General features: G+C 39.2%; 1 protein-coding gene across 3 annotated transcripts in view; it reads left to right on the top strand.

The window, feature by feature from the left end:
- The window catches only part of limk1a (LIM domain kinase 1a), a 66,812-nt gene that overhangs the window by 43,294 nt on the left and 8,143 nt on the right, over positions 1–15,375 (top strand). For all 3 annotated transcript variants that reach the window (XM_042486486.1, XM_042486487.1, XM_042486488.1), the window contains 7 exons: positions 6,822–6,931; positions 9,462–9,677; positions 9,971–10,076; positions 10,255–10,466; positions 10,949–11,135; positions 11,642–11,728; positions 14,983–15,114. In XM_042486486.1, coding sequence (XP_042342420.1) covers positions 6,822–6,931; positions 9,462–9,677; positions 9,971–10,076; positions 10,255–10,466; positions 10,949–11,135; positions 11,642–11,728; positions 14,983–15,114 — 1,050 coding nt within the window. The remainder of the gene's footprint in view (positions 1–6,821; positions 6,932–9,461; positions 9,678–9,970; positions 10,077–10,254; positions 10,467–10,948; positions 11,136–11,641; positions 11,729–14,982; positions 15,115–15,375) is intronic.

Raw genomic sequence — 15,375 nt, 5'->3', positions numbered from 1 at the left:
AGGGTCCGACTGGTGTTTATGTGAGACATGTTGAGGTAAAGAGACCAGAAGGAATGCAGAGGTTCCTGATGAGGTCCTGCTGTGCACATAAACACACATACGCTAACACACGTGCTGAAGATTTTAAGTCTTTCCTGATGTATGTTGTTTCATATCAGCTCAAATCTCTGTGTGTTCAACAAGAGCGTTTGTTTGACCCCAAACTCTGCTGTTTTTGCATTAATCATTTGGTCTGTAAAGTGTCACAAAGTTATCTAGTTTAAAGGTTGGAAGCAGTACTTTTTCTGGCTTTTTTTTTTACGATTTATATGCTATCAAAATAGTTTATTAACCAACTAATCATCTAATGGTTTTATCTCACCTAATGCCTTCCATACGCTAGAAAGCTTTGAAAAGACTTAAGACCTAAGTCTGACACCCTCTCATATTTAAAGACAATTTGACTTTTTGGTCACACACTATAAGATTTTGCAGGGGATGCTGCAGGGTCACTATTTGCAACATTACACCTGGATTCCTTTTGAGATTAATTCGCATTTGTCCCTGGTGGAAAATATTGTGCCAAAAGTCCCTTTAAGAAATCTGACAAATTAACAATTCCTTTGTCCTCATAAACACAAAACTGTAAAAACACAAGGTAAAAGGCATCAAATGTCGGCAGTATTAATGTCAATTCAACATCAGTATAATCCATATAGATAACCTTTATTTGTGTACAAGCTTTACATCTTGGATTTTATCACCTCAGATCACCATAAGCCTCTATTGGCTTGCTGCTCCGTTTACATGCACGGAGACAGTGGTAATGTGAAGTGAACCATTTAAAAATTAGGATTTCTCACTGAAGTGCTGGTTGGTTGGCGTTGAATTAAACACTGTATTTGTTCACTCCACAACTCCACTAGTTTGTCCTCCTTTTTTACAGTCCAAGAGAACCGAAATATGTTCACGTTGTTGCAGCTCCCCGGAGTCTTTTCCGTATTTATTGCCTACCTGGTTTGCTGCTTCCTCTTTGGTGCTGGAGAGAGCGCAGCCGTTGGTTGTTAACAAAGTTCATTGAACTTCAGTATTTGCACGAGCCAAGACTAAAAACTTAGGATAATATTTTGTTTTATTTAGTTGGAACGTCAAGGTGAGAAAAAGACTTAAGACAGCTCAGACTGTGTTTTACTCCTGATTCACTTAACAGACATCTGATAATCACCTTCCCTTCATTTTTAACTTCTTTTGTTTGTAATTAAACAGTTGGCATCTGATCTTCGTCTGTTATCACTGACGCCTGGCAAACATACACTCATCTACATTTCATTACCAGATAATCAACAAGGGAAATGTGAAATGGTGTGAGGAAATTTGAAAATGTCACAGGGAAATCTGAAATGTGTAGAGGGCAAATAGAAGCTAAACGATTCAGTTTGAAAAAGAAAAAGTAAAACATAGAGGTGAGAAAATTGTTTAAATAAACTGTTTAAATCAGCTGTTTAAATAAAAGATAAAAACACTAAATAAAATTATATACCTCTGATTTATGAAACCTTAACTTTTGACTCGTGTTTGTCACTTTATAGTTTTTAACTCTAAACATTTCACGTCAGGTGCAAACTAATAACAAATTCCAAAGAAGTAACGACCCAGACCTCCGCTCAGGAAAAGTCAACATGGGTGACAGATGGCCTGAATGAGCTGTCTTACTACCAACATGTTTCTACGTTTTTTAGTGTCGCTGAGAGCATTAGACTGTCATAAATTCCCCCAAATGGCTTGAAATGATTTGTTCACATTCCACAGCCAACTAAAGGTTACACATTAAAAACCAATGAAGCTCAAGGGCCCTGACATACCAAGCCGACAGTCTCTGTAGATAACAGTCGCCTGTAGTTTTTATCAGCGCTTGAGGACTGACTGCCACCAACATTGTCACCCTCCAAATAAAGGAATGTTTTAGCCAGGTAGCTGCCAACCCATAAGTAGTTAGAAGAGGAATGTTAGGCCCTGGCTGTATGTATAATAATGTTTTTGAAAACTGATATTTTTACCCTCAGTTTTGAAAACTAATTGTGTCCACACAACCTTTGTTTTACAAAATATCTCCACACTAGAACGTAAAACCGACTCCTTACTCTTGGTTAGCTGTCTTCAGCAGTCTCCCTTTGTCACAAAGGTAGTAAAGTGTACATGCTAACATTGCCTTTTTCACACCGACCAGAGATCTCATCACTGTTGATTCCCTTGATGTAAGGATGAAGGAGCTCATTCCAAGATTCGAGTGATGCTCTGAACATGCAAACATCCATTCCTCATCGACAACAAGTCCACTCACTAAAGTGACCTGCAGACTGCTGGTTGGACCAGGCCTGGTGCAAAACCATTGTTTCTGGTGAATTTTAAACCACGAGGTGGAGCAAAAACATTGTGTGCAGCAGCCACCTCCGTTTGTCTGAGAAGTGGAAAGTTTAAATGTAAAGTGCTTATTAGACCCATCAGTACTAACAAAATGTAAACAAAGCAGTCCATCCATTGCTGTTGTTTTTAGCATGTACTCATGACATTAAGCAACAATAGGTATGCACAAATTGAGGAGACCACGTCATTGTTTCCCAAAGGCTCTGTTTTACACGGATCTAAGTAACCAAAGTTATAAAAAATCTGCGCCTTGAAAGGCGAAAATATCTGTATACAAATAAACATGGCCTAAGGGTTCACAAAACATTTACTGGAGTACGAAACATGCAAAAACAAAAGTCTGCTACTAAAATTATGTTTATTTTACAGCCTTTTCTCTGAGCTTTGGCTCTTTTAAAAAAAAAACATAACTCTTTAAAGAGCCGGTTGTGCCAGCTCTTCAACATAGTGTTATAATAAAGTCATCCTCAAAAAATTTAACACTTAGGGACTAGGTTAATATGTTTGGGAAATACTGGACTAAGAAGTCAAGTATAATAACATGAGCACGTGAGCCACAAAAAAGTAATCTGTCTCTTTTTGTACTTAGCTACATTTCCATCAGTTATCCCCTAAATGGGGGGCATGACAGTTTTTGAACTCAGGGTAACTATGTGACCCAGATCCCCTTCACACATGGCTACTTGATCCAGTTACTCCCGGACCCCGTCCACCCACTCAACCTTGCCCTGGGCAGACATGTGTACGCAGTTTAGTTTGTTGCATTAGAACAGGCCACGAGGCTACGTGACCGCCAGTCACACACTCACAAGCACGATGAGCTAATACAGAAATAATGAAATACACTCTCCGAGGCTTGAGGGCACATGTACCACACAGCTCCTGTGCTGAGTGAAGATGGTGGAGCCGGCCGTGGTGCGTTTAATACATGTGATGTTTCTTGTATTTGTCTTTTGGAAGCTGTTAAGCAGTCACATGGTGTGATATCACACACAGATGGATGGTTTATTTTTGAATGTATTTGTTTCTCTCCTGTCTTTATTCCTACACCTTGGAGGGGAAGCATGTCCTAAATGTGAGCACAGCAGCTGTCGCCTGTCAAATGTGCTTTTAGAGACGGTGTGGGTGGGTCCGTATGTGTGTGTGTGTGTGTGTGTGTGTGTGTCATGCCTGGTTGGCAAGCAAATGGCAGCCACAGTGTCAGGTTGTGCACAGCAACACACCCTTTTCATCTCCGTCCAGCTGTCCTCTTTTCCTGTCTTTCCCATTTGTCGGGCTGCACTTTAGTCTCACACACACACACACACACAGACGGATGATTTATTTTTGAATGTATTTGTTTCTCTCCTGTCTTTATTCCTACACCTTGGAGGGGAAGCATGTCCTAAATGTGAGCACAGCAGCTGTCGCCTGTCAAATGTGCTTTTAGAGACGGTGTGGGTGGGTCCGTATGTGTGTGTGTGTGTGTGTGTGTGTGTGTCATGCCTGGTGGGCAAGCAAATGGCAGCCACAGTGTCAGGTTGTGCACAGCAACACACCCTTTTCATCTCCGTCCAGCTGTCCTCTTTTCCTGTCTTTCCCATTTGTCGGGCTGCACTTTAGTCTCACACACACACACACACACACACACTCACACGCGCACACACAAAGAGAGAAAATTCACATCTACCCACAATTAAATCATAATAACATTGCTTGTATTGAACATTAAAATTGTCTTAGTGCTTCACAGTCATCATTCTTTGGTTAGTTCTGTTTACTCATCTCTCTTTCATACTTTCGATTTTTTGATGTGTTGTGTTTACACTCCCTTGCGACGTCAGACAGTAATTGTTTATGGCTCCTTTTTATGATGCTGCTTGGAGGATAAATAAAGAAATTAAGTTGGTCAATAAGCCCTACGGCTGCCTCTTGCCGTGTTCATTACAAAGTCATTACATCTGCTCTCTCCTTTCACTCTCTCTCTGTCTGTCTGCTGTGATGTTGTGTTGTCAGCATGACCATGAAACATTGCAAAGGAGGAAAATCTTAGATCAGCAAGCTGCATATTGTGTCTTTTATTTGTTGCAAGGTCAGTTTTCATTGTTCTGAGGATAGGAAACATTTCCTCAGAAAATACAATAAAGTCCAGATGTTATCTTGTGAAATTCAAGTGGTGGCATGTTTTCCTGGTATTTTGCTGGAAGCTGCTCAGATTAATTACTCTAAAAGCAGATAATTAATATGCTTGTACAGTGTCTTCCTCTCTGCAGCCTGTGGGCCGTCAGCATGTGTTTATCAGTGAGTGTGTGCTTGTGGTTTCACTGCTGCTCTCCGAGGAGGGTGGGGCAGCAGACATATGGCTGTAAGCATTGATTTTATTGATTCTTTGATCTTCATGTTTACGTCCATTTGTCTTGTTTTGTTGTAGCTTTGCAGAGCATTTCGAAGTTGCATGGAAAATGGTAGCTATGCTGTGATTTTCCAGTTACTTTTAAGTAGACCGATGCTGGATTTTTATGGCCAATGACAATATTAGGGAGTAAGGGAGTGATTTTTATATATTGGATGATATTACATGTAATATACAAATACAAAAACACCTGTGATGAAGATATGTAATGGAGGCAAGATATTTGTTTCAGTTTAACAATAAACTTTAGTGTCAAAAATGACATCAGTGCACTTCACCTGGGATTTAATAATTAGAAATTACCCAAAGCATCTTTTTCTGCATTATGTTTTGTAAAAGAAAGAAAGAAGACAAAAAGTGTTCATATTGGTGTGTATCCGACATGAACCCCAATACGGATGATGGTTGCAGCAGTATTCCAGTTTCAAGGTTTACAGTAGTATGAAAGTTTATGGTTATCGTACTGTTTACATTTACTTATCTACAGTATTGAAAAAAACATATCTGCATGGAGAGTCTCACTTTTATTTTAGTTCTTTTAAGAAGAGAGACTTTGGGTTTTTTTCAAGACTGTTTTTTGGGCTTTTCTTGCCTTTATTGTTAGTCAGAGAGTGACAGGAAAGGGGTAGAGAGAACGGGGATGACATGAAGCAGTTTATTTAAGTTTCAAGTATAACAATAAAAAGTTTGTTCAACTAAAAAAAAACAACCTCTGATTACATTCATTAATGGGGTCATTGTTATTGATAATAATTATCCTTTAATACCATGATATCACAACATCAAAATTTCATATTGATACAGCCCTAACACCGATGTATCTGTGATAGGTCAATATAGGCTGATTTTCAAGCTCTACTTTTAAGGCTGCATCTCAGAATTGTGGCTGCGTCCATGAGCTCGAATTTTGCTCTCTGGTGATATAAGTTTGATCTCTACAAGTGAGAAGAAAATTAGTCAAACATTTATGATTGTGACATTTTCTCTAAATTGTGTTGTAAAATACTCCGAATGCAAAATTTTAAAGTGAATATGCACCGTTTTCTCTTTAAATAATGAGACTACACAATGCAACATTTCTCTGTTTTTCCTTTGCATTTAATTGATTGTTCTTTGTTCAGCACTCCTCCATGAAATGCCCCTCCTCACTGTTGGTACACTGAATTTGCATTGCAGATCATTGCAGTTGAGACGTGCTGTCAGAGGGCCCACTCCCTCCAAATTTTCTGCCACTCAAAGCACAAAATGAAACCACAAGCACAGCCTCCAGGGAGCAAAACAGCTCTAGTGGACTCGACCTTCGGTGCTTAACATTGTACCTCATGTTTAATCATAAAAGTCATCAGGTATTTGAGTGGGTGGGTCATTTGCATCGATAGGCGCAGAATTACCTGAAGGAGTTAAAAGAGGTCGATATTGATATGTGTGTGTGTGTGTGTGTGTGTGAGAGCAAGCCACTTAATCGATTTCTCAGTCGATCAGAGTCACAACAAGCAAGGACAAACAGATTTAATGTGCAACAATAAAAGTGAGAAGGTTCGATTGGAGTTGATCTTTTCATTTTTGTGTGATTTATCTGGTCATTTTAAGTCTGGTTTTCTCCCGTTGGTCTCAGGAACATCCAGAGCTAAAAGCTGCAGCGGCAGTGTCGTCCTCAGATCTGCCAGTGTGATTAATCTGCTCATTGCCTGCTCTGCTTTTTGGCCATAACTCAATTCCCTCTCTTGTTTGCAAAACTGCTCTAAGCTCTCAGAGGGGGATCTGGCAGCAGCAAATTCAATCTCCCAGCTCTCGGCATTACCCTCAGTGACCAGACCTCGCCCTACTTCTTCTGCAACCAGTTATTAAAGCCTCATGCGGCCTGTTGCTCCGGTCACATCAAAAATGTTGTGAATTCCTGCCCCTGCTGTGTTTTCACTAGAGATCATAAAACAATCCCTTTTACATCCTCAGTACATCAGATTTCCACAGTACATGAAAGGAAGAATGTCCTTTTAACTGTTTCCTCCTTTTTTTCTCCAAACAGGTCGCAGGGGAACAGAAATATCACCCAGAATGCTTCACCTGTTTGAACTGCAGGGCATTCATCGGCGATGGAGACACATACGCTCTGGTGGAGAGATCCAAACTCTACTGGTGAGCCTCAAGCACAACATTATAAGCCATGGAAACGCCTTACAACCAAAGTCAGATATAAACCTTGTTACATTCCTCAGTCTTTAATTGGCCTAATGTTTTAACAAAGCTTGTGCAGTTTGTGGTTTGGTAGCTCTGATCCTCCCTAATTTTCCAAATTAATATTGTCTTTATTTTAGTTCTCTTTTCCAAATCTCTCTCTTGCAGCAAATTAATCCACTTGAAATCCTTTTTAAGTGCAATAAAGCCACAAAGCTGCAGTTGATGGACAAAATCTTAAATTTATGCAGCTTATTTAGAGCTTCAAAGGACTTTTGTCGACGTTATGACCAACTGTGGTGACAACTGACTGAATGCATGGAAATAATTAGTTTTACCAGATACATTTGAGCTTAATGTTTGAATAGTCTTTTTTGGTATTGTGTGCATAGTCAACAGCCAGAAAACTACAAGAAAATTACTCAAATGTACAGTTGTTTTAAGGCGTTGACAGATTTACTGTGGTTAAGTGTAAGGTTCCACCATCATGAAAAGCCTAAAAAAGTTATTGAATCCCACAATCTTATTTTCAGGCTGTAAAAAGTAATGGAATTAGTAAAATCTTTAAATAGTATGTGAGAGTCATGGCATTTTTGTTGTGTGTAATTAGATTTGATTAGATAATTAGATTTTAATCATCTGTAGATAACCATCGATTTTTGATTTGAGTTTCCACTTATATGCCCTACAAAATTGTACTGCATTTTTGAGATTGAGCAACTGGTATGGGCAGCCCAGGGTGCCAATGTGCACTTGGATTTCATTTTAACTGCTCTGAAAGTAGAGCGTAGAAATTGTAATATACAGAGCACACTCTTTTTTTATATTTTTTGTTCTTCGGCTGTCACTCCCTCACTCTGGGAGCTCTCCTGCTCTTGACCGTGGACGGCCCATAATAATATGGAGTATAGTGTACGGTTCTGTCTGTGTTATGCCTTGCAAACTGTCATCCTTGAAAAGTCATGAAAACTTTTGAAATTGTGTCCATGAGACACTGTGTGGACCCTGAAAGTAGATTCAGAGAAGATCATTTGTAATGATATATTTAAAGTGTTAATAGTTTTGTTGCCTCCAATCGTAATACAGCAAATATAAATTTAATACATTCTCAAAACCTTTTCTCTCTTAGGTCATATTGTATCTATTTTCGATTGTATGGCTTGTGTGGCTCTGTGTTAGTGTGACTGTCACAACCCTTAGGCTTCAAAAACAGAGCGTTCAATGTGCAACAAGCTGCACTACACAGAGATACACCCAGACAGAGGAACCATTGTCCTCTCCTTGTGAGTGGAAGTGGATGATGACAGTGTGATTGTGTCAGATCATTACATTTATTGAGAGGTTTACCAGATTCAGTTGGATTGGTTTGTTGTTTGTTCTCTAAAAAGAAGGTCATCCAAATGAAATTTCAGCTCTGGTCTTTTACTTTTGAATCATTTGATAGCTATTTCATGAGTCATCCTTAAATTCTGAGTGTTCCTCATGTGTTTGTGGAATAATAGTCAGCTCAGTGTTTTCCAAGGTCAGCTTGCAACATCTTGTCAACAACATGTGATGCTGTGAAACAAGGGCTCATCCGAATAGTTTGAAGCTTCATTCATAAAGTTGACATTCAAATTCTAAATCAATATTCAAATGCTGCACAGCTTTGTTTTTTTATTTATTTTTATTCATTCTGTTTAAACCTGGTATTTCTGCACAGTTGCAGATAAAGATTAGGCCACACTGATATTATAGAATACTTATATATATGTGTAGAATTAGATTCCAGTTGAGGCTGCATTGCATTATTTTTGGACTTGTGTAATCCAAATATTACAATAACTCAGAAGAGCTGCAACAATTAATTGATTCATCAGTTAAAGTAGGTTTTTATGGAAAAAAAATGGCAAAAAAAATCCTGATTGCAGCCTGTTAAAAGTGTTTCTAGTGTCTTAACTCCTCTGCGACAGTAAACTGAATATCTTCAGGTTGTGGGGAAAAAAAGACTTTTGGACTGAAGGAAATGCTAATCAACATCTTCAACCTTTTCTGACATTTTATACCCAAAAAACTAATTGATTATTGGAGAAAGTTATCACCAGATTAATCAACAATGGAAATATTTCAGTTATATGTAGCCTTAAACTCCATAGTGTTGAATAATCAAAAAGTCAAAATCAATTGAAAGAAAAATTACAATATTTTTGTATCTAACAAAATATTCTGCTTGAATTTGTTGGCAGCTGATGAAGTCTTAAAATATGTCAACAGACACTTGAGGCTTCATTAGTAAACCTCAGTAGATGCTGCGCGTGTAAAAACATGACATTTAATACTTAGTACAGCTCCAGTAATGAAAACTTGACATCCTCTTTATGATTTCATGGACATCTTTAGAGTCATAAACCTGACTGATTCCATAGTCTCTTCTTTACAACCTCGTTTTTATAACTTCCCTCTCTTCCTTTCTATTTATCTGTTCTTCCCTTCTCTTCCTCTCTCTCTCCAGCGGTCACTGTTACTATCAGACCATCGTCACTCCGGTGTCGTTGCCGGACTCGCCATGCTCACGGATCCCACACACAGTCACACTTGTGTCCATCCCAGCAACCGCAGAGGGCAACAACGGGCGCAGAGGGCGAGGTTTCTCTGTGGCCATAGACCAGCCGCTCAGCCCGACCAACGGCTACAGCCCCGATCACGGACACACTGTCAGAGTCTCCCAGTGAGTCCGTCCCTCCGTGTTTCTGCATACTTTGTTTAAGTCTAGGCAATAATAGACAATAAGTCCAGGAGAGGTTCATATGGTGGAGGACAAAGGATGAAGAAGGGCAGACAGTGTGATAGATGAGATTCATTTAAATTGTACAATAGACTGGAAGGAAAAGGAAATGAGCAGAAATCTAAGTCACTGTTATTCAAATGAGCTGAGACTTTATCAGATCTGAGGCCAAACGAAAATGTTTCAACATGTGCAGAAAGATGTTAATTTTTTTATGCTTATTGTTCTTTATTCAGGGTGGACGCAGACTGCATCAGTCCAGACGTGAAAAACTCAATTCATGTTGGAGATAGGATCCTTGAAATCAATGGGACGCCCATTCACAATGTCCCCCTGGATGAGGTATTAAAATATTTTACGTCTCTGTAAATATGCAAGTTGAAATCTCATTTTTTACCCATTGCACTACTGAAAAACATTACAACAGCCTCCATCACTTAGGGTGTCTCACCAGCTTTAGGAACAATCTCTACTGTTTTAATATTGGACTCACTGACCCGTCTGAACTCTTCCTCTCCAGATCGACCTGCTGATCCAGGAGACGAGTCGACTGCTGCAGCTCACCATCGAACACGACCCTCACAGTCTGGAGCAGGAGGGAGGCTCCTCAGGGGCTGAAGAGCAAGTGGACGGGCCCCTGTCGACCCCTCTGTCAGAAGGTCCCAGCCCCATCCTGCCCATCACTCAACCCCCGAACCCTGATATCAACAGTCTTAGATCCCGCATCATCACGTAAGACACAGATTTAGTGCTGATTATTGCAGATGTTGTAGTGGAGGAATGTTTGCTGAGCCACAAAAAGGTGCAGATTAGATATTTAAGGGGTGGCACAACAGATGAATGGGTTAAAACTTTTAACTAATACACTTCACAATGAAACTTCCTCAGTTAATCACTCACATTAATCAAAACTTAATGTTTGTATTACAAGTTTTCGGGAATGTTACGTGTAAAATGCAAATGTATTTTGGACGTTTTCTTACCACTAGTCTTCTTTATTACCAAAAAATTAATCGCATTCCTTTAGGTTTAGCTCTGAGGTCAGCAACATAATAGAAAAGATAAGCTTAGAGTCTTCTGTAACTCCCAGTGAGAACATAGCAGCAGAAATAAACTAATCGAATACTCTGCCTCTTCTTCTTCACCCCTTTTATTGGTCTCCTTCTCTTCTCTCTCTTCCTGTCTCTCTTCTCGTGTCCCCTCTCACCCTCCAGGAGGAGCTACAGCATTGATAAGTCACCAGGCTCCAGCACCGCGGCGTCCCCCATCTCCCAGAGGAAGGACATTAATCGATCAGAGTCGCTCCGCGTCGTGTCCAATCAGACGCACCGCATCTTCCGCCCGTCTGACCTCATCCATGGGGAGGTGCTGGGGAAGGGCTGCTTTGGACAGGCCATCAAGGTAGATTTGAGGGCAGAGACAGTGTGTAGCCGTGTGTTATTCCTTTGAAACTTTAGAAAATTGTCTTGATTTCTTTCAAAAACATGGGAAGAAGGCAATGAGCAACAAAAGAAGGACTTACCCCAGAAATGGCAAGAAAATTAGTGAAAACTACAGGCAAATTACCTGAAAAATGGTACTTATGTGTTTGAAAGAAATCACACAAATTTGCTTGGGGTTCAAAGGTTTAAATACTTGTGAAAGACATCTGAATGTAGCACAAGAAAAGTGATGTTACTCCAGGTTTCAGAGGGTCAAATACATGCAGCATGCATCATGTGTAGTCATACTCACGATGTCCAGAAGATGGCAGCAGTAGAATCAGCATGGAGAGACTGGAGGTTAAAATGTTTGTGGTTACACCCTGGAGATTCCCATGCTGACATATGAATGAAACTCTCGCGCTGTATGGATAACGTCACCTTCCAGCTTGTTGCTAAAGTCGATTTTTTCGCATCGTGTCATAGGTGACGCACAGGGAGACGGGGGAGGTAATGGTGATGAAGGAGTTGATTCGCTTTGACGACGAGACACAGAGAACATTCCTGAAAGAGGTGAGTGGAGATGGACAATCCCAGATGTTATGTCATTAAAGGAGACATCCCAACTTTTTGTGTCTTAAGTAACCAATGGAGACAACAATAGTTGAAATTGGTTCAGTATTGAGAGAGGCTGCTGCAACCGGCTGCAATGTAATCCCTGTGAGCCACTGTGCACCATCAATTTATGTTGATTTAAAGTGCTTATTTAGCCACTGACAGGCTCAAATTGTTATAAGAAGTGTGTAATAACACAAATTTCCTTACCTTTCGCTGATTTTTTTGTTATTGTGAACAAGTTTTGCTCAAGAAAACGTCTCGTTCTGATATCTTGCAAACTTTTCCACAGTTGAAATTAGCTAAATATTCCTCAATGTCAATCAAAATCTTTTAGATAAAACTAAGTTACGCTTTCTGTACTCACTGGTCTGTTTGCCAGTGTTTTTAACCAAGTCTTGCCCATGGAGAGGTTTTTTTTTCAAAACTCACAAGACTGACTTATTGCAGGAAAAACAGTGGTGGAAACATCAATGAGAGTTGGAGAGAGAAGTGCCGTGATGAGTTTGTTGTGTTTGGCTGCAGAAAGCGTGTCTTAGTTTGACCTAAAAGATATTCAGCATCATGGCTGAATATTGAGCTGATTCAAACAATATTGAAAGTCCAGGAGATTTCAGAATGAGATTGCTGCTTGAGCGAGACTTGGTTACACACAATAACAATCAGACCGCATCAGCGAGAGGTAAAAACAAATGTTTCATCTTTATTTGGGATCTTTTCTGTAATGCTGTCAGATCAGGCAAAAACAAGTACATTTATTGGATGGAAATTGGCAGTGAACAGTTGCCCGTAGGGATTACATGGCAGCCTGTTTTGCAGTCGTCTCTCGGTGCTGGACCGATTTCAAAAATCGTCTCCCGTTAATCGTTTTGACACAAAAACATGGGAAAATAAGGTCCAGATTGAAAAATACAGAAGTGTTCCTTTAAGGAGTGTATTTTGAGCTTTAATCAACTTTGTGTCCTGAACAGAAATCCGAAATCAATAAGCGTTGGACCTCTGATCATAAAATTCATCAGTGACTTCCTTGAACACAAACAGTAAAATGAGGGCAGTCGGTACCCTTAAGTTAGTGAAGAAAGTTTGACGTATGTTTGAACTGAAAATCTGTGCTGAGAAAGTAAAAGCATTTTTTTTGTACACGACCAGAAGCTGAATATTGTAGTTAAAATTAGCAGCTCCTCTGTGTGAATGTAGGGCATGACTGAATGAAAAAGAAAGAGTTCTATCGTCTGAATAAATGAAGGTGAAATACATAAAATTACCTCTGAATTAGAAGGAAAAGGGAGTGTTAATCTAGTCTTTCCTCCCAAGAATGATGGATGAGCAGAACTCATTTCACCTCCCACACAGAGCCTCATCTCGCTCCTGTCCTTCCAGTAATCTGAAGAGATAACAGAGAATGACTCATGCGCAGAAGTTTAGACTTTTTCCGCTTATTTTTACCCTCAGAGTGGTCTAAATTGCTCCCGATGTTCCTGTTTGATGTTCTGTATCGTAGACCTGCTCATCCAGTTAACAGCTTTATAATTAGGATGTTTGAAGTTAAGGAAAATTGTTTCCATTTGTGAGGAGTATTAGATTTATTTTTAGGTTACGATAATGTTGCTTTGTAATTGGTGTAGATGACAGAGTAGAAAAAGTGGCTATAAAACAAACCCAACCACACTGAGACATAATTATTACTCCCGCTGACTGTTCGTTGGTAGGTGGCCGAGTCTCACGTTACTGAGTCTCCTGTGATGTTTGAGAAAAGAATGCACCAAACATTTCAGACATCTTGAGACTTGAAGGGTAATATTTCAGCTTTATGTGTGTTTAATAGTGAGCCGCCTCCTCCTCCTTCACTGCCCTGTGGGAGTAAGATGTTTTATGAGGTGTCATACTGTCGTCATGCTGTAAACACTACTATTACTAACCTCTCACACCACACTGGTTAGCTTTGCCTTTGCTCAGCACTCTGGGTTTATTTAGCAGTTGCACTGCAAGTACCAATTATTTTCATTGTCGAGTCAAATTAATTTCTTGACTTTCAATAAGTTGTCTTGTCTATAAAATGTAAGAAAATGGTTAAAAATGTTTATCAGTGTTGCCCAAACTCCAAGAAGACATCCTCAAATGTCTTGTTTTGTCCCCAAACAAAATATATTCAGTTTACTGTCATAGAAGAGTAAAGGAACTTCACATTATCTTCACATTTAAGAAGATGCAATCAGAGAATCATTACGTTTTTCTTTTAAAAAAAATTACTTAAACTGATAATTTAATTAACAAGTTAGTTGGCCGATAATTTTATGACAGGCAACTAATCAGTTAATTTTTGCAGCTCTATTTAGCAATTCACAACTATACAGGAAGTTTCTCTGTTGCCTTTAAATTAAAAATAAATAGAGTATAAACTTGCAAGAGGAGCTAAAATACAAAATTCAAATATTTTCTTAGGTTAAACTGTAGTTTTTATTTCTATTACATGGGTTCATAGTCCCATATATTTAGATTTTTCTTCTTTTTTCTGTTTCTTATTAAACAACTATGAAACCTAATGACAACAATGTGATCTAAGTGTCTGCTACCAGCTAGTGACTGATCAGGTGAAACGTTGGAACAAATGGAACTGTCTATGACATGAACTGTTAAAGTTGGACTGATGAACCTCAGAAAATAAAAGGAGAAAGAAGTCATTCAAATACTTAAACTTGATCTGGACCCTCGAGTGTTAATACTTAGTATCATTAAACTATAAATTAGATGAATAGTTCAGCATTTTGGAAAATAAACTAAACTGCTCTTTTAGAAAATTGAAAAGGCTGATCTCATGTCTGTATGGTAAATATGGAGTTTAGTTTAGCACAAAGACTGCTCTGGGAAAGAAATAGTCTAGCATATAACCTATAAAAACACAACTTGTTGTTTTTAACACTTTGGTTTTCATACAGATGACACAACCAAGATGTAACGCGTTAGTTTGTGAGGTTAAGAGGTGCTGATGGACAGAGTCAGGCTGGATTCATATTTATTTGTACATGAAAGTGGTATCAGTTTCTTCATCTAAAGGCAAGAGAGGGAATGTGCATTTCCCAAGATTTCTAACTGTTCTTTGCATTTTAAATTTAGCTAAGCATTATTTTTGTATCATGTCAAGGGTTAACATTCAGCTCAGGCTGACATGATCTGAGAGCAGCATTCAAATATGTCTGACGCTGTTTCATCAGGTGAAGGTCATGCGTTGCTTGGATCACCCCAACGTGCTCAAGTTCATCGGCGTCCTCTACAAGGACAAGAGACTGAACTTCATCGCAGAGTACATAAAGGGAGGCACCTTGAGGGAGATCATCAAGAAAATGGTGAGAGGGCAACGTGTGCCTGCAGCAGATATACGAATGAATGTGGACACTTATGTTCAGTATTCAGAATGTATTCAGAAGACATATTAATTGGTCTGGTCTTGCTTTGCTTCAGGTGATCATTTTGCAGGCTTAAAGTTTTTGTTAGAAGTCATGATTGCCACCCCTCCACTTTTGAGAGTTTTTAAAAAAGAACTCAAAACATTACTTTTTAGCAGAAATTATGACTTTTAAGTAACTTCTTGCTGGTTGCTCTGCTTG

The sequence above is a fragment of the Plectropomus leopardus genome, chromosome 5, assembly GCF_008729295.1.
Source record: "Plectropomus leopardus isolate mb chromosome 5, YSFRI_Pleo_2.0, whole genome shotgun sequence".
NCBI classification, from domain to species: Eukaryota; Metazoa; Chordata; class Actinopteri; order Perciformes; family Serranidae; genus Plectropomus; species Plectropomus leopardus.
This window is presented reverse-complemented; position numbering and strand designations above follow the sequence as displayed.